General features: G+C 45.5%; 2 protein-coding genes across 3 annotated transcripts; one reads left to right on the top strand and one right to left on the bottom strand.

Moving 5' to 3' along the window:
• The first annotated feature begins 2 nt into the window (after positions 1–2).
• On the top strand, positions 3–7,616 carry LYSMD1 (LysM domain containing 1). The gene is made up of 3 exons (XM_022564186.3): positions 3–778; positions 5,205–5,563; positions 6,384–7,616. Exons 1-3 carry the CDS (start codon positions 599–601, stop codon positions 6,520–6,522), a joined length of 678 nt encoding a protein of 225 aa, XP_022419894.1. The 5' UTR covers positions 3–598; the 3' UTR covers positions 6,523–7,616.
• On the bottom strand, positions 7,615–10,431 carry TIPE2 (TNF alpha induced protein 8 like 2). Of its 2 annotated transcripts, none has more exons than XM_022564189.3 (2): positions 10,335–10,431; positions 7,615–8,690 (listed from the first exon to the last, which is right to left on the bottom strand). In XM_022564189.3, exon 2 carries the CDS (start codon positions 8,683–8,685, stop codon positions 8,131–8,133), a length of 555 nt encoding a protein of 184 aa, XP_022419897.1. In that variant the 5' UTR covers positions 8,686–8,690; positions 10,335–10,431; the 3' UTR covers positions 7,615–8,130. The 2 variants fall into 2 exon arrangements, with proteins under 2 accessions (XP_022419897.1, XP_022419896.1); XM_022564188.3 differs by lacking the exon at positions 10,335–10,431 and adding an exon at positions 9,510–10,304.
• Positions 10,432–19,384: the final 8,953 nt, after the last annotated feature.

Raw genomic sequence — 19,384 nt, forward strand, 5'->3', positions numbered from 1 at the left:
ATCTTGACAGATTCGAGGGTTTGGAGGGACAAGAACCTAGATGTGGAGCCCGAATTTGAGGGTGTGACTAATTTGATGTGGAGGGTACCTTTGAGGATCTCTGAGGGGAAAGTGTGCTGTAGACTCTCGCTTTCATCACACGCTTCTCCTGCGGCCACAGCCCACCTGGGGTGGGCCTGATTTGTTCCCGACCCTAGCCGGCCCACCCCGGGACGGGGCGGAGTCGGGGTGTTGAGGGGCCGGGAGGTCGGGCTGCCGGACCTAGGGGCAAACTGAGCTGAGTGTTGAGGAGGTTGTCTAGAATTCAAAGGTCAGAGGTCAATGTCGCGAGTTGTCGTGGGGAATCGAAAGTCGTAGGGGTGCTAAGGAGAGACTCAGGTAGAGACTGAATAGTCGGAGTACAGATTGGTGGGAAAGGGGCTTGGAGGGAGGAGAAGCGAGGGCTGTGAGGTCGCGTAGTGCCGGGGGAGGCGGGGAGACTTAGGACAGAAGACTGAAGGGGAAAGGAATCCTCTAAGTCTTAGAGACCCCGGGCCCGTCACTATTGGTCACTTAGGCCTCCCGCAGTTGCAACCCCAGTTGTCCGCAGGGTGAGGAGATGGCTTCTCCCTCTAGACAGGCCCCCCTTGGCGGGTCAGGACTGCTTCAAGGGAGCCGGGCTCGTTCTTATGGAAGCCTGGTGCAGTCTGCCTGCTCCCCGGTGAGGGAAAGACGCCTGGAGCATCAGTTGGCGCCCGGAGACACCCTGGCTGGACTAGCACTCAAATACGGGGTGACGGTGAGTCTAACAGGATTGGGACGCAGACACCCACTTAGAAGAGACTTATTTCTCATGAGTAGGTAGTGGCCCTCTAGGCAACTTCCCCTGAAATTTTCTTAATTGTGTTTAAATTAACTAATTTTGATAAATTAATTGTGGTGTAAGTCTGGTCCACCTTTGTCTTTTGGTTTGTGTTCCCATCTCAGTGTTGCACTGTCTGGTTGGGACAAATCCTGTCCCACTATCCCAATGGAGGGGAGCAACTCCTATTTATTATGCCAGTCACTATACTAAAGACTTTACATCTATTAGCCCATTTGATCCTCACATCCCTGTCAAGCACACAATTATTGTCCCCTTTTTACAGATGAAGAAACCGAGACTTAGATTGGTTAACCAGTTTGACCAAGGTCAAATAACTAAAGTGTTGAAGTGAAAATTCAAACAGGTCTGTCTGACTCCAAAGCTTGTACTGTTAACCACATAGCAACACTAATTGAGTGATTAAACATTTACAGCAAACAGTGGAGAGCTAGTTTTTAGTCCTAAGTTCCCTACGTGCCTGTCTGTTCTTGTTCTTTTTTCTCCTCAATGCTCTGCCCTCTTCTTTTCTGGAAGGTGGTCTCCTTGGTACAAAACAGGTACTCTCTATGCCAAGCATTTCAGCTCCTGCATAGGGTGTATTTGGTAGATGTAAAAATACATTGTTTTAAAGTTGATAAAGGTTTTTTTTTTTTCCATATCCTGTTGAATTTAGTCAACATTTTAATGCTTGGTATGTTTAAAGCACTGTGGTAACCACCTGGGGAGACAGAAACATAAATAAAGTGTATAGTTGCTGCCCTCATGTAATTTACAGTCTAGTGAGATATGGACAGGGACACAAATAATGATTGTAGGTGACAGAATGTGGTGAGTTCGTAGAGGTGTTAACAAAGAGGGGGAAGTCAGGAAAGAAGACTGATTTTTATTTGGAAGGGGACATCAGTGCAGATTTTAAGGGAGCCATCGCAATGGGCCTTTAAAGACTTGGACATTCTTTCCTCTATGCTCCTCTCTATAAACCTATGTAATCCAGTGGTTTACACCTTTTACATCTTTGTATTTCTGGTAGCCTGTACTCTCTTTAAGGGACAGGACAGAACTATTTCCTTTCAATTTTATATCTCTAGAGCCTGGCATAGTCCCCAGCACATAAAAGCTTAATAGATGTTTTTTGAATGAATGAAATTATGGCTACGATTTCCACACATGGAGATTTGGGAGTATAGTAAAGTGAACATTTCAAGTAGAGGGATGGCCTAAACAAAGGAAGTAGATGTGAAAGTACTGAGCAGTGCTTTCATCCCAGCAGAGGCTCAGAGGCCATGCAATGAAGGAAACTGTGCTGCTAGTGAATCAACAATTTTTTTTTTGAGGTTTTCTTACAGCCCTGTACCTTTCTGAGTACAGAAAACCTCTGTAGTCTAGTGAAGAAGAGTTTTAGGTTCTGGCCTCATTCTGCTGCTTACTAGCTGAGTGACTGAATAGTCAATCACTTCCCCTGTTTGGGGCCTCAGTTTCTTATCATTTGTAAAATGAGGAAGATGTATTAAATTTAAAACTTAGATAAATCAAAACAAACAAACAAACAAACAAAACTTAGATAAATCAATTACCTAAGTTATTACTTACCTGTCATTTAAGGAACACTTAGTATGTGCCAAGCGCTATATATTATCTCATATTTCTCTGTAAATCTTTATGAGGTAGATGTAACTACTTCCATTTAAAGGTAAGGAATATCACTGTGTTGTACATCTGAAACTAATAAAATATTTTAAGTCAGTTATACTTCAATAAAAATAAAATTTTAAAGATAAGGGACTGAAGCTTAGAGAGATAATTTGCCATAGAGTAAATACAACTAGTCTAATTAGTAGAGCTAAGATTCAGACCAGGTTGTCTCATTCTAAAATCCTCACTTTGAATTGCTCTATTAAACTAACTAGATTCTAATGACCTTTCTAGCTCTTGGCTCGATGGAAGTGGAACAATGTCCCCTTATATGGTACTGCTAGGAAATAATAAAAGCAACAGAAAAGGACCTAGGATATTATCGAGACAAAAGAGACCTAGGATATTATCTAGGCAAAATAAAATGAATAGCATCAAAGCACTTGGCGAAGAAAAAGTACAAAACTGCAAGCCATTTTTAACTTTTTTTATTGTTAGATCAATCCAATTTTATTTTTAAACTCATTATAGCATAAGATTTTATAAGTCAACTTTATTATAGTAGTCTTGCCCTAGAGTGGAAACAGCTTTGATATTTGACAGATATAAGAATTATGATTTCCCAAACTGGTGCCATTATGGGATGAATTTTTAGTAAAACTGGCTGCCTGGCCTCGAATAATAAAATACTGACATACTGTGTCTGTGGTTCCTATATTTTATTATCTAGTTTATTTACTCATAAAGCATTAATGAGCCTCTGCTGTGTGCCAAGTTTGTGCAATGCTGAAGAGTGCCTTAGGCATACAGAGACGGCAAGTCACCAACCCTGCCCTTAAAGGACTCACAGTTTGGGCAAGACAAATATGCAAAGAGATGAATAACAATATAATAGGGTAGGTATTATTACAGCAATATTTACAGTATGCATTGGGAGCCCTGAAGAAGATAACACAAAGGGAATGATAGTTGATGAGAAGTTTTCCAGGGAGAGAAGGGAGTAGTGGAGAAACATTCCAGGCAGATAAAGACACAAAAAGGTGAAAGATCATGAAATGTTGGAAGAAAAATAAAAAGTTCAGGATGGCAAAATGTATAAGTGGCATAAGAAGGGAGGTGTGGGTGGACTTCCTATGAGAGCTAGATTGAGAATGCCCTTGAATGCTAATTTGGATATTTTTTTTGGCCGCACCACGTGGCTTGTGAGATCTTAGTTCCCCGACCAGGGATCGAATGCGGGCCCTGTGAGTGAAAGTGCTGAGTCCTAACCACTGGACTGCCAGAGAAGTCCTGCTAATTTGGATTTTATCTCTGAGCCAATGGGGAGCCATAGAAGGTTTATAAGCAAGGTAGCGGGTTGGGGCTTTCCTGGTGGTGCAGTGGTTAAGAATCCACCTGCCAATGCAGGGGACACGGGTTCGAGCCCTGGTCCAGGAAGATCCCACGTGCCACAGAGCAGCTAAGCCCGTGTGCCACAACTACTGAGCCTGTGCTGCTCTAGAGCCCACGAGTTACAACTACTGAGCCTGCGTGCTGCAACTACTGAAGCCCGCGTGCCTAGAGCCCATGCTCCGCAACAAGAGAAGCCACCATAGTGAGAAGAGTTCACACACTGCAGTGAAGAGTAGCTCCCGCTCACCACAACTAGAGAAAGCCTGAGCACAGCAACGAAGACCCAACACAGCCAAAAATAAATACATTTATAGAAAACAAAACAAAAACTGTTACAGTACCCAGATGAGAAATATTAAGAGTCTGTTCTAAGTCAATGGCAATGAATGTGAAGATGAGACCAGATGTGAGAGATTTTTACAGCATTTTTGTTGACCTGTTAGGTCTGGATCATGAAAGAAAAGTATGAGTTAAGGATGACATTGATATTTCTACCTTGGGAGGCAGGTAGATAGAGATGGTGATGTCAGTCACTATGTTCAGTGATGAATAAATAAGTACTAAATAAATATTTGATCAGTGAAATTATTAATATAATAAGAAAAGCATTCCTGGAAGGAGTAAAAAGGCCCAGAATTCTAGTTTTATCTCTGTCAGTAACTTGCTAGGCAAGTAATTTAACCTCTCTGAACCTCAGTTCCTTCATCTTTAACAGTAGTTAAAGGGACCCCCTAGGGGTCCCTAAGACGCTGTAGGGATCCACAAGGTCAAAACAATTTTCATGGTAATAATAACAAGACTTTATTTGTCTTTTTTATTCTCATGAGTGTACTGTTTTCCAGAGGCTACGTGACATGTGTTACTGCAGCAGATGCATGTAGAGGCAGATATGAGAATCCTGTTGTCTTCCATTAAGTCGGACATTAAAGTGATTTACAAAAATGTAAAACAGTGCCTCTGTTCTTGCTACATGTTTGTTGTTTTTGTTTTGGAAAATATAGTTATTTTTCATCAAAATATTTATGTTAATATGTAATGGAAGTGTTTTTAAATTTTTTCAGTTTTAATTTTATAATACCTTAAATATTGATAGATGTGATCAACATAAGTAAAAGCTTTTTTCTTCAATAATTTTTTTAAATGTAAAGGGGCCCTAGGACCAAAAAGTATGAAAGCTACTGATCAATAAAATAGGGATAATATCAGCCCACTGTAGTTTTGGTTGTTATAGGGTCAGATAAGACTTTGTACAATCACTTTAAAAAGCATGAGGTGCTATACAAATATAAGATGGATTGTTATTACTGTCATTAACTGTGGTGACTTTTTTTTAAAGATGGAACAGATTAAGCGTGCAAACCGCCTTTATACTAATGACTCGATCTTCCTGAAGAAAACCCTCTACATCCCCATCCTGACAGAGCCCAGAGACCTGTTCAATGGTTTGGATTCTGAGGAAGAGAAGGATGGAGAGGAAGAGGTACAGCCAAGTAAGGATGAAGTTGGGCCACACTCAGCTGTGAGGAAGAAACAAGAGACAGGTTCGGGACGTGCCAATGGTGAAGTCCTTCCCACAGCTGGCCAGGAGCCCCCCATTCACGACCTCTCTGCCTCTGATTTCCTTAAGAAGCTTGATTCACAGATCAGCTTGTCAAAGAAGGCTGCTGCCCAGAAGCTGAAAAAGGGAGAAAGTGGGTGAGTCTTGAATGGGTCCTTTTTTTTTTATAAACTATTTTTTCTATTTCTTTTTTTTTAAATTTATTTTTATTTTATTTATTTATTTTTGGCTGCAATGGGTCTTCATTGCTGCACGCGGCCCTCCTCTCCAGTTGCAGCGAGCAGGGGCCACTCTTCACTGCGGTGCGCAGGCCTCTCACTGCGGTGCGCAGGCCTCTCACTGCGGCAGCCTCTCCCGTTGCGGAGCACAGGCTCTAGGCACATGGGCCTCAGTAGTTGCGGCACGTGGGCTCAGTAGTTGTGGCTTGTGGGCTCTAGAGCATAGGCTCAGTAGTTTGGCACACGGGCTTAGTTGCTCCGTGGCATGTGGGATCCTCGAACCCGTGCCCCCTGCCTTGGCAGGCGGACTCCCAACCACTGTGCCACCAGGGAAGTTTGAATGGGTCCTTTTAAGTCCGTCCATAGACTCTCTGTTCCCCCAACCATACCTGACCAGACACAAAGTAAGTAATTCCAGTGTCAGCAGAAGCAAGGTGAAGCCTTTCCCTCAGGTGGCCGCAAGACAATGAGCAGAGCCTATGGCTGCTGGAATGGGTAGAGGCACTGGGTAATGGTTCTGTGTTCTCAGTGGAGTGAAATAGTTGACTGTTCTTACTGCTCTGATGGTCCACGAAGGAGCATTAGGATTAGGATTTATCCAGAGGGTACTGAGACTCCATCTTAAGGCAACCAGCTCATGTATATTAGAGAAGGACAGCTTCCCACGTACTTCTTCGCTCAGCCTAGTCTCAGCCTCTTCCCTTGATCTGTCGCTCTTTCCCCCTTTCCTCACCTGCAGGATACCTGGGGAGGATTCAGGTCTTCACCTGAGTTCTCCTCGGATGCAGCAACGAGCAGTCCTAGGTCCTGTGCCGCTGACCCGGACCTCTCGGACCCGGACACTTCGGGACCAGGAGGATGAAATCTTCAAACTCTGATGTCTCCAGAACTGATTGAGAGAAGCCAGATGTTGAAGGAGCAACTTGAGGGAGAGAGGAGCCTGAGGTGAGGCTCAGGAACATGGCCTCCCAGCCCACCTCCCTTACTCCTGCCATCTTCCGAGCCTACTTGTCCGTCAGGAGTTCCTTGGTCTGGAGCAGTTCTATTGGCAAGGGTAGGGGATGGGAAATAGAACCCCTTCTCAGTTCTGGGGCTGAATCTAGGGTTGTCCTTTAGATTCAAAAGGCTCTTTTAACATCCCTGCTGCCTTTCCCATCCCTTTCACCATCCCTTGGCCTTAGAGCAGGGAGGCAGGGACTCTCACAGCCCCGAACTTCCTCCCCATCTCCAACTATGTTATCTAATTTATTTGGTGCTATATTGAAGTATTATTTATTTGCTATATCTTATTCTTTCCCACTATTAGCTGAAAAACGGGATTTCTATAGCCCTGGGATGAGGGGAACCCAGGAACAGTAAGTGAGCCAGTGACTCCTGGCCCACCTTCCCCGCCTTCTTAGCCAGCCATGTTATTGAGAACGGGCAATCAGTGATCTAGCACTGCTGCAGGGAATGGCAGACTGTGCCTCGCCCCCGATCTCAAATGGAAGAATTTGGGCTCAGTCTTGACTAACCAGGTCACTATAACTTTTTCACAACTCTTGCTCTGAGAAAAAAACAGCTATGTAGGGTCCTGAACTCTCCATGCCACCAGTTCACCCTTCTAATCTGCTCCTCTGTTCAGCCTGTGTGAGGCTAAGGGATGGAAGAAGAATTGCCGTGGAGTTTGAAGAGGAGGACAGTTGTGGGAGTCTTTTTCTTATATCCTCTCCCAACCAGAGCCTATTGATCTATGTCTTGCTCCTTACTGCATATTTATTTGCAATTTGTAGCACTGATCTGCGGTACAGTTTTTTTTGAGTTTCTTAAACAGAAGAAGTAGGCAAGGGAACCCCGGTGATGCTGGAAATATGCCTCAGTCTCCTGTATGGAAATGGTGAGAGGTGAGATGAGTGGTGTTTATATACCTCTTTCCTCTGTGATGATCATAAGATACAAGAAGCTGGAGAGATTAAACATTGAGCCCTGTGCATGTTTTAATAGTTTTATTTCCTCTGTGAGACTCTCCCCTGCCCTAGCCCCTTCTTCCTGCCCTCTGGAGCAGAGTCTCTGGTATCTGTCCAGACTCCGCCTAGAACTGAAGGTCTAGGATATCTCTAAAGGCTCCCTGCGCCGCCTGTCTTTAGTGTCCCCAGAGGAGTGAGATGGGCTACGCCCTCTTCCCCTGGTTCTGAGGGGAGGGGGCTTCCCTGTTTGAAAGGTCCCTTGTGGGGAAAATAGAGATCCAAGTTTCGCTTCATCTTTTTCAGGCAGTTTTGTTTCCTGTCTTGGGGCTGGAGTAGGAGAGAGGCCTCAACCCTCAGCATCGCTTCTTCTCCACCAGCAGTTGGGCACGGGGTGGTCTCAGAGTCACAGGCACTCTTGGGAAAGACTGAAACCTGAGGGTTGAAAAGCATTAGTGCAGATGAGCGGGTTAGAAAGCCCATTATCTGTTTTTTTCTCAGTCAGCCATTTTGCCAAGAAGGAACGGGCCGGGGTCAGGGTTCTCAGAGCTTCCCCTCATCCAGCAGCTTCCTGAGCCCATCACAGATCTTGCCAAGGTGCTGAGTGTAGTCAGGCCCATAGAGGGCCGTGAGCAGGCCTGGGTCAGAGAAGTGATCAAACACGTGGCGGATGCGGCCATGTGACTTGGGTGTGAGGTGGCGCTCCACCAGTTCCAGCAGCACATCCCGGCACTCGGTCAGCAGGCCGGCCAGCACAGCAGCCTCAAAGGTGAAGTCCACCTCGCCGAAGCTGAGTGCGGTCATGGCGCCCTGCCGCAGCTTCTGGCGAAAGCGGGTAGCCAAGGCCAGCTCGCTGGGGCTGAAGCAGCCACTGCGGTGCAGCACGGCCACCTTGACGGCCACCTTGATCAGGTCCTTGATAACCCGCTGGGCCTGGGGCCTGCTGTGTGTGTATTCTTTGGACACACGGTAGAGCTCGTCTAGCACCTCGCTGCTCGTCTCATCGACGAAGAGATGAGCCACAGATCGACCTGCCATCTTACTCAGCAGCTTCTTCTCCGCTTGCAGCACCAGACTCTTTGAACTGAAGGACTCCATGATTCCTAGGGAAGGGTTAGATGGGAGGGTATGTGGTCGTCACTAGAAGAAAGGCCACAGGCTTCCTTAGAAATGGCTTTTCCCCTTTCTGTCTCTTTGGTTTCTATCTCATCTTCATCTTTATTTGTCATCTTTCTCCCCCTGGGCCCCCTCAGTCCTCTGTGCTTTGTTTCCATTTTTTCTCCTTTTGTACTGTAGGAAATCATGATCTCTAAAACCAGAGGAGCAGTAATAGCTTTGGCTGGAGGAATGAGGGCACACCGGACGCTAGCGCACCACAAGTTAAGACCTCAGGGGAAGTAGGCTGTTACTATTACAGTGGAGAAGATAAAGCTTACCTGGCAGATAGTTCTCACAGCTGCCATTTTTGGACACTGCCTGGGTACCGTACATCTGTGAGGTGTAGGTATTACTATCCTTGTTTTACAGCTGAGCAAACTGAAGCTTACGTTAAATAATTTACCCAAGGTCAAACACAACTGTTTTTCTGACTCCAAAAGCCCATGTCAGCTAGTGTGCTGTACTGCCTTTAAAGACGTGAGAAATATAGGGGTCCTGGGAGTCCTGACAAAAATAATAATGAACATTTATTGAGAACCTATTATGTGCCAAGTGCTTTATCTCAGTTTTCCCAACCCTTTGTAAGGTAGGTATCCCCAATTTGCAACGAGAAAAATGAAACTAAGAAAAATTAAGCAACTTGGCTAAAGTCATTAGCAAATGATAAAAGCGGGCTTTGAACCATATAATCCAAAGAAGCCTCCTTCCCTTGGAATGCGCTCAATGAGGTTGAAGCACACTGAGGAATCATGAAAAACAAGCACCTCAAGACAGCCCTAGAGGTCTCAGGTCCTCTGCTGGGACTGTGCTGAGGACCTCCTGGCGGCACATCAGCTGCAAGTATCCAGGGCGCTCTCCCCGTGGTCTTCGCCTGTGGTGGTTCTGCTTGTCTTGCTTCTTACTTCCCCCTCCCCTGCTCTGCAGGATGTGGCTCTGACCGCAGTGAGGAGCAGCCTTGCCCTCTCCCCCAAACGAAATAGGAGCCTGAAGAAGCAGGGGAGGTGGGTAACTGGGAGGAGGGGTGGTTCTCCCCCAGCTGAATCGGTCCAGTGGGAATCTGGAACCTTGCTCTGCTCCCGGCTTTGCCTGGGGCTTTCTGGACCACGCTGTACATCCGGAAGAGGAGATTGCTCCATGTTAGCCTTCCTTCCTCCTTGGTCTTCCTGCTACCCAGCTCTCCACTGCCCCCGTTGCCATCTCACGTTTTGTCCACTGTCCTCTCCCCCTCTCCGTGTTTCAGTCTCCTGTTTTCTCTTGTCTGAGTCCTGCCCTGTGGCCCTCTGGCCATGCTCTCCTGCTGGCCCCTACATCTACCTCCATGTCTCCTAAGATCTCCTTGCACCTCTCAGTAGTCTCTCACATACCCTTATCCACCGCCATCCCTCAGCCCTGCCCCCACCCAAACCAAACCATGTCTTACTGAGGCTGCCTGTCCCCAGGAAGAACTGAGCTGGACCTCCCCACTGGGGGCTCAAGAATTCTATCAAATGAGAGTCTCACAATATGGAAAGCTCAGGCTGACAGAGCTAGGACTCTTCTGCCACCATCACCCCTAAAGCCTACCCTTCTGTCATTGCCTGGTCCCTCACCTGCTGCTCCCTGGGTGCCAGTCTTGCCTTGGATGTTCCGGGAGAGCTGACAGAATGGAGAAGCTCCTAAGTGAGAGGCCCTTTGGCCTGGCCCCACCCCTAAGCCCCGCCTACCTACTCTGTGCTCAACCTCCCTTCATCACACTGTCACCAAGAAGGTCTATGACCCCGACAGCCTCCTAGAAATAAAAGGTCAAAAGGAATAGCACTCTATAGGAAATAGTCTTGATTCTTTGAGGTGAGGAAGAGGAATTGTACATCTCCTGCTCCCAAGTTGTCTGCCTCTTTCTATCCTTGCTGCCCAGTTCCTTGAGATCTTGTTCTCCTTATATGTCTGTGGTAATGGGGAAAATGTTAAGTACAGATTGCTGGGGTGGGGGGTCCGTGGGGAAAGTTGTGAAGATTGAACTGAGCTTAGACTGGAGACACCAGAGGCAAGTTAGAGATCAGGAGGTCGGAGTGTGTCCCTGGAGTGTCCAGGGGTGGGTGGTGCTGTGGGGAGACATTACCACGAGCATACGCTTTCAGCGTCTGGCTGGGTAAGGGGGTTCCCCACCCTTAATACTTAAGAGAGACGAAGGTGCTGGGGTCAGGGCTGCCGAACTAGATATGACCAGCAGGTGTCAGCACATCATTGAACCACTAGAGGCAGCGCTCTCACTGTGCTTTATAGCTGCTAACACGTTATGAATGAAGGTAGTGCTCACTTCGGCAGCACATATACTAATCTCACCCCAGTCAGAATGGCCATCCTCAAAAGATCTACAAACAAGAAATGCTGGGGGAAAAAAATGCTGGAGAGGGTGTGGAGAAAAGGGAACCCTCTTGCACTGTTGGTGGGAATGTAAATTGATACAGCCACTATGGAGGACAGTATGGAGGTTCCTTAAAAAACTAAAAATAGAACTACCATACGACCCAGCAATCCCACTCCTGGGCATATACCCTGAGAAAACCGTAATTCAAAAAGAGTCATTTACCACAATGTTCATTGCAGCTCTATTTACAATAGCCAGGACATGGAAGCTACCTAAGTGTCCATCGACAGATGAATAGATAAAGAAGATGTGGCACATATATACAATGGAATATTACTCAGCCATAAAAAGAAACAAAATTGAGTTATTTGTAGAGGGGTGGATGGACCTAGAGTCTGTCATACAGAGTGAAGTAAGTTAGAAAGAGAAAAACAAATACCATATGCTAACACATATATATGGAATCTAAAAAAAAATAAAAAGAAAAAAATGGTCATGAAGAACCTAGGGGCAGGACAGGAATAAAGACACAGACCTACTAGAGAATGGACTTGAGGACACTGGGAGGGGGAAGGGTAAGCTGGGACAAAGTGAGAGAGTGGCATGGACATATATACACTACCAAATGTAAAATAGATAGCTAGTGGGAAGCAGCGCATAGCACAGGGAGATCAGCTCAGGGCTTTGTGATCACCTAGAGGGGTGGGATAGGGAGGGTGGGAGGGAGACGCAAGAGGGAGGAGATATGGGGATATATGTATATGTATAGCTGATTCACTTTGTTATAAAGCAGAAACTAACACACCATTGTAAAGCAATTATACTCCAATAAAGATGTTAAAAAAAAAAAAAAAAAAGAATGAAGGTAAGAGACTTCCCTGGTGGCGCAGTGGTTAAGAATCCACCTGCCAATGCAGGGGACACGGGTTTGAGCCCTGGTTCGGGAAGATCCCACATGTCGCGGAGCAACTAAGCCCACGAGCCACAACTACTGAGCCCGCGTTCCACAGCTACTGAAACCCAAGCGCCTAGAGCCCATGCTCGGCAACAAGAAAAGCCACCGCAATAAGCCGGTGCACCGCAATGAGAAGCCAGTGCACCGCAATGAATAGTAGCCCCCACTCGCCACAACTAGAGAAAGCCCATGTGCAGCAATGAAGACCCAATGCAGCCAAAAATAAATAAATGTATAAAAAGAAGTTTTTGTTTTTTTTTTAAAGAAAGAATCTTACAGGGACTTCGCTGGCAGTCCAGTGGTTAAGACTCCGCGCTTCCAAAAAAAAAGACCCCATGCTTCCAACGCAGAGGGTGCAGGTTCAGTTCTGGTCAGGGAACTAAGATCTCACATGCCTCGCTAGCTAACACCCCGCATGCACACACGGCCAAAAAAAAAGAAAAAAAGAAATGTGCTTACATTTATCTCCCAGCCTGGTCAGGGAGATAAATGTAAGCACACATAACTGTAATACAAGTCAAATGATGTCATTAGCTGTAACAGAAGTTTAAGGAATTATGAGAGTAAAGAGAAATTTAGATTATTTCTGATAGGAGGGCTGAAGAGGTGGACTTAGAAGGATGGATTTAACTACTTACTAGGCAGAGTGTGGAAGAAATGCTTCTGCTTCCCAGATAATGGAGATAAGCATAAGCCATAGAGCAAACAATGATAATACAGGGCATGTTCAGGAAGTGGTGATTTATTCTGTATGACTGGAGCATAGGTTGTTTGAAAAAAAGTGAAGAAGGAAAAAGACCAGATCATGAAAGGCTTTAAGGGAGTTGCTCAACACTTCAGACTTTTGCTGTAGACAGTAGGGAGACATTAAAGGTTTTTGATCGGGGGAGTGAAATCATTAGCCCAGTGGGACTAGGTTAGAGGCTTCAGTGAAATTTTAGCTGAGGAAAGGGCATGCTTAAAAGGAAGTGATCACTGGTATAGCTTGCTTAAGCACAGTATGAGAACCAGTGAGAGACCTTGAGAGCTGGTGGTTTTATAAGAAGTTCTAACAGAAAGGGAAGAATTGGAACATTGTCCGGTTGTGAAAAGTTGAAGAGTAAAGATTGAAGTTCAGAAGTGGAGGCAGTCAGCATACCAGTGACTCCAAAACCATTGGTTCTCCTCCTTGGCTCCTTTCTTATTCCCACCTCTCTCAGCCCAGGTTCCAGAGCTGAGGGTCCTTGATACAACTTGGTTTGGGAAATGTTAACAACTCCTTTAAGGAGTATGGTGGTAAAGGGATGAAGAGAAATGGAAAGGTAGCTTAAGGGAATGGGAAACTGGATTGACAGAGGGACTATTTTTAGCTTGGAGTTCGAGGCCATTTGTAGGCTGAAAGGAAGGAGCCAGTGGAAAGGGAGGCTTAGAAAATGCAAAGGAGAGGTAATGTTTATGGAGCAAGGTGTGGGGGCAGATGGAAAAGAATGGACTGAGAGCTCAGGGGAGGGAAGCAAGAGGAAAGAACTGGAGCTGGCATTTGTTGGGTGCACTCTGCTAGATGTTATATAAGTATCTCACTTCATCCTCTGATACCTCTATGAACTAAATGTCACTATCTCCTTTTCGCTGATGAAAAAGACTGAGGCTTAAAGAGGTTAGATAACCTGTTCCCAAATTAGAGAGCTAATAAATGGCAGACTGAGGACCTGTGTGATTTCCAAGCCTATGGTTTTTCTGACAACTACCTCACAAGGTTAGGAGGTAATAACTTCAACCTTATAATGAATGTGGCAGCATTCTATTCCTATACGCTCTATTAATTCACTGATCACACATTCAGGGAACAATAGTAGGTGGCACTACCAAAATCACAGGAAAAGTAAAAGTCCTTTTTAAAAGAAATATATAATCTAATTGGATAATAAAAGAGGAATTAATGTACAAGAAGATGCAAATACAGTAATACCTTCTGAATCCAGAATTCTGCTACCAGCTCCTTACCTGTTTACCTCTTCAGCTTTGCCTTATACTCTGCTCTAGCTGTTTTGTAATCCTCTCAGCTCCTCCAATATGCATCATGGTTGGCTTCTCTCTCTCCCTCTCCTTCTCCCTCTTCCTGTACTCTAGACTTTCCCACTTCTTGTGTCTCTGCCTGGAACTTTCTTCCCATGGATACCTCTGCCCTGCCTGGTTAATTCCTACCCATCCTTCAGGCCTCAGCTGGAAAGTCATCAGAAGCCATCATGACTGTGAAGCCATCGTGACTCCCTAAACTACACAGCACCCCTGTATTCCATAGTCCTGTAGAACGACATACCTCCCTTATCATGATAATTACTCTTCATTGTAATTTGTGATTTTATTAACTGCCTCCCTACTAGGCTGTAAACTCCATAAGGGCAGCGGTTATGCTTTAGTGCCTGGCACTACTGTGCTCAATAAATGTTTGCTGAAACAAGAAATTCAAAACACATCCAATAACCAGGAGATAAGGGGGAAATGGTAGCAACATAACAGTCACATGCAATAATGTTCGTTTGTTTCACTCATGGGGAAGTCTTTCTTTTATTTTCTCTTAATCAATACCCATTTCTAGTAATCTTCTCTGAACCCACAGCATATAATTAGTAGCAAATTAAAAGAGGAAAGAGGAGCTTTTAGAAGGAAGAACACTGATAACAATGAGAATTAACACAAATAACAAGGGAAGAGAAGGAAAACAAAAAAGCCGACAATTGAAAATTGCAGCGTTTCTGGCCATGTGGAGGAGGAGCAAACAGTCTTAACTACATATATTCTAGACTCTGGGGTCCTCACTGTTCACCTGGACAATTAAGTTCACAGTGCTTCCTCTGAGCAAGCAAAAATCTGGTTAAATGATGTCTTGAATGTGTGAAACACTTTGAGATTTACAAAACATTTCACCTACGTTATCTTACTTCATCTTGTGAAGTAAGTAGGCAGGTAAAGTGTCCACTCACAGGTGAGAGACTCTGCCTTAGAGATAAAGTGGTTTATCTTACAAGGTCAGTCAGGGTCTTAATGAATCCTAGTTGTGGTCTTTCCACTATATAATCCACAGGAAATTAACAACATCTTTTTGAATAATCCCTATTTGAAACAGTTAACATGAAAATGTTTTGCACTTAATTTGGTAAAATCAAACTATCTGGAAAAATACTCAGAATGGAACATTCCTATGTTTCTGCTCAGCTGAGGTTTTACCATGGTTAGGACCAGTACTCCCATATCAGTTCAGAAAGAAAAAGTTCAGTGTGATTTGAAGCAGTTAAGCAAGACTTCAGCCTGACATAGCTGGAGGTAGCTTTCATCTTTGGTGCATTTATTTCTTCCTCTATTTACTATATGCCAGGCATTATGACTTAAGTGCTGGGAATACAAAGATAAGAGACAAGCTTCCTGTCCTTAGACTAAGTGGTAAGTACCTATGGACAATCCAAATGGAAGTATCCAATAAGCAATTATAAAAGTGAGTTTAGAGCTCAAGAAGAGGTAGCTAAGGACATGACCTAGGAAACACCAACATTTAAGGAGAGGTCAGAAAGGCTGAGAAAGAGAGGCCACATCAATAGAAGTGAAGCCATTTATTCATTTAAAAAATGTATCTATTAAGTCCGTAGTCTTTGTTGAAAGAAAGAGGGACTCAGGAGCCAAAAGAGGAGAGTATTTCAAGGAAGGAAGGGTCAACAGGGCCAAATGCCATAAAGAGGGCCAAAGGATAAAGACTGAAGAGCTGTTCATTGAATGTGACAAGGAGGTCATTAGTGGCCTGGATGAGAACAATCTCAATGGAGTGATGGGGGGCCAAAACGAAAATGATTGAGAAGTGATTGAGAAGGGGGAAAAAATGGGTACAGCAAGAATAGATGACTCTACAAATTTAGCTGTGAAGGAAAGAGAGAAATTGAGTGTTGACTAAATACAGGCAAGGATTAAGAGAAAGTTTAGAATTTTTTTTTCGTTTGATCATGGGAGATATTTGAGCATGTGTATATGCAGAAGGGAAGATGTCAGTAGAAAAGGAGAGATTAGAAATAAAGGAAGGAGAAATTATATGAAGACATGTGGCATAAAGCACCTAAGTAGGAGCTATAGAGTCAGATTTGTTCAACCAATGTGTTACTAGTTAATAGCTGCAATGTGCCAGGCACTGTGCTGACTGCAAAGGATAACTGCGGTGAGAGAGACTAGACTGCTGGGCCCTGTGTGAATGGAGCTTACAGTAAAGCCAAAAGGTGAACCTTAGACAAGCAGTACAGATGCCCCACCTGCTGGGATGAGAGAGATGTGAGAATGCTCTAGAGGGCAAAATGTGGGTAGGATGCTCACTTTATTATCTCTATTTTTCTCTGAAGATGGATGTGGGTTCTGCTAAGATGAGCAAGGAAGCTGTGAGGAAAGGAACTTGAGAAAGGATTTCACACAGCTACTTGTAGGGGTTGGGAGAGGGTAATTTTCCAAGCTTGGAGATCCTGAGTTTATTAAAGGCTCCAATCTGTGGGACTGTGATTTTCTCCAGAAGACCCTGGGGAGTAGGATTTGTCCTTTGAAACAGCTCTAAGGCTCTTCCATTTCTTTCCATACCCAATGCCACCATCCTTGTCTCACTGCCTCTCTCCCCTCATCCTTGAACCTTCCTGTTTTCTCACCAGAAGGTCTCCTTATCTTGCTAAAATAAAGCATTTTGACAGTAAAACCTTTATTCAAGAACTCGAAATTATGTCCTTTTCCTATCAAATTTTTTAACCTACTCACCTTGGTATTCCAGGCCTTCCATAGTTTGTCTCCCTCTTCCCCTGTCCTCTGCTTCTAACTAGTATCTCTCTTACATATCAATCACACAGGCCCTTTTGCTATCCATGCTTCAGGCTCCATGTTTACCAAGTAAAAGCTTTTGCTGAAAGTATCTTCTTTGGAAGATTTTCTCCTTTCTTTTGCACCAAGCCAACTCCCACCAAAGTTCTCCCTGCCTCCGTGATAAAATGTATCCAACATCTTTCCCTGCAGTTATTATGAAGAGCACTTATTGTCTTTTCTTTCATTTATGAATTACATTCAATGTAGCTTTGGGGCGGGGCTTTTTTTTTTGAGACTTGGTATTTTTTTATTTTTATTTTTTAAATTTACTTTTGGCTGCATTGGGTCTTCATTGGTGCACACAGGCTTTCTCTAGATGTGGCGAGTGGGGGCTACTCCTTGTTGTGGTGCATTGGCTTCTCATTGCATTGGCTTTTCTTGTTGTGGAGCACAGGCGTGGGCTTCAGTAGTTGTAGCACAACGGCTCAGTAGTTGCGGCGCACAGGCTTAGTTGCTCCACGGCATGTGGGATCTTCCCAGACCAGGGCTCGAACAGGTGTCCCCTGCATTGGCAGGCGGATTCTTAACCACTGCGCCACCAGGGAAGTCCCTTGGTATTGCTTTTTAATCATTTAGTACATATAAGTCTTGTTTTAGTTCAAATACATGGTCATTTTCTTAAAGACTGGGACTATATCCCACAGTGGGTTGTATTTGAAGTAAGTGCTTAATATGTATTGGATTGAATTGAGATTTTAGTTGGACCCTAAAACTTTAAATGAGTTATACCTTAATCCCCATTCACTAATCTATTCAATAAGCACATATTTTAATATCTAAGCCCTGTGCTAGGAGCTGGGGACATTTCTTTCAATCTCTGAGTGCCTCTATATTTTGAGGTGTCTTTCTCCCAAAAACCTCTTTCCAGCCTTTAAAACAGCCCCGACTGACCACTGAATTACATTGGACCCAAGACCCCCCTGCAGTTAACTTTGTGTAAGTATTGTTCCATTGTTTCTGATTCTGTTTATCTCATTGGTTCACCTTCCATTTCTGTCTCTGTGATTGTGTGTGTATATGTTTATATCTCTTGCTTACTTTGGGGCTTAGCCCAGTCAGTGATGCTACCCACCCTGATCTCAGTCCATTAAAGACTGTCCGGAAGTAGCAAACCCCTGCCCCTCTTTTCCTTCAGTCCAGAGACCAGGCCATGTTTTTGTGTGTGTGTGTGTGTGTGTGTGCCCGCTTAGATATAAAACTATCCAATAATCTCAATGTCTCCCATGCCACCCACTATCCTAGAAATTTTGAGAACGTCTTTTGTCCCAGTCCCCACACAGGGAAGAATCTTAGCAGGTGGGAGCCAAGCAGTGATGTTTGAAGTAGCCTCATTCTTCCTCCCCACTGACATTCCTGGAATCAAAGGGTCTTTATGGAGGGTGGGGATGGAGAAGGAGCAGTTAGTTCTGCTGTTTGGAGGGATGTCCAGGGCCCTCTGAGGAAAGACCGGACATCACTAATCCTTGTCTGCGGGGCAGTAAGTCTATGTGGTGCTGGGGCAGCTGGTTACTTTCCCTCTTTCAGGTCTCCGTGTTGCTCCTCTTCCTGTGTGACTCTCTGGGTCAGTTGGTCCCGATCTCCACATCTCTCTTTTGGTTTCAGCCCCACTCACCTGTCCTCTTCCATCAACCAACATCCTCACTGCTGGCCACCCTGGTTCCTGGCTCCTTAGCTCCTAGCCAACTGGCCCAACCCCATCTTGCTTTGACAGTAGGGGTGGGAGGGGAGATGATGGGGGTAAGGAAAACTTCCTGGCGACATCTTCCTTTCCCTTCCCAGGCCTCAAGTCTTCAAGTGCATGCTAGGCCTCCCTTATCTGGGTCAGGATGAACCAGAGGAGGCACATGGGAAGAAATAAAGGGGTTGATTTAAAAAGAGTAGAGAGGAGGAACAGAGGTTTGGGGGCAGAGTAGGGGAGAGGTGTACCCAGGAGCAAGGTAGCCAAAGACATTGGAGAGGAGAAAGGAGAGAGGGAGGGTCACGCCGGCTCTGACAGCCCAGCCCAGCCGAGGTCCTCGGGTTTCCTGTCTCTCCTCCCAGCTGCTGTTCCTTCCTCTCTTGTTGTGAGATTTCTCCCCAGGGCCTCTCCATGTTAAAGCGTGTGACCCCCTCCTCTGTCCGGGTCTCAGCGACTGTCCGTGGATCTCGCGCCTGGCTTTGGTCTCCGGCTCAACCTCCCGGCCAGGCCTTCTCGGTGGGCGGTGCTCCTGGCGCCCCTCCTCCTCCGAGGGCTATTGGTGGAGAGGTGTCGAGAAGGCGGTGTCTAGCCGGCCTCCGAGAGTCGGATTAGTTGTGCAGACCCCGAGGCGGGCCGGAGGCGGGTCCGGCCAGGAGGCGGGCGGGGCGGCTGGGGCCCGGCCCAGAGCTCCGGGCGGTCGCATTGTTTTCCTCCGCGGAGCCGCGGCGGGAGTGGGGTTTGCGACTGGGACCCAGGGCTCACCCGACCTGACAGCGCCCGGGAGCCCAGATCCAAGCTC

The sequence above is a fragment of the Delphinapterus leucas genome, chromosome 1 (genome assembly GCF_059928025.1).
Source record: "Delphinapterus leucas isolate spDelLeu-1000000601 "Yukka" chromosome 1, BTC_Dleu_Yukka2, whole genome shotgun sequence".
NCBI classification, from domain to species: domain Eukaryota; kingdom Metazoa; phylum Chordata; class Mammalia; order Artiodactyla; family Monodontidae; genus Delphinapterus; species Delphinapterus leucas.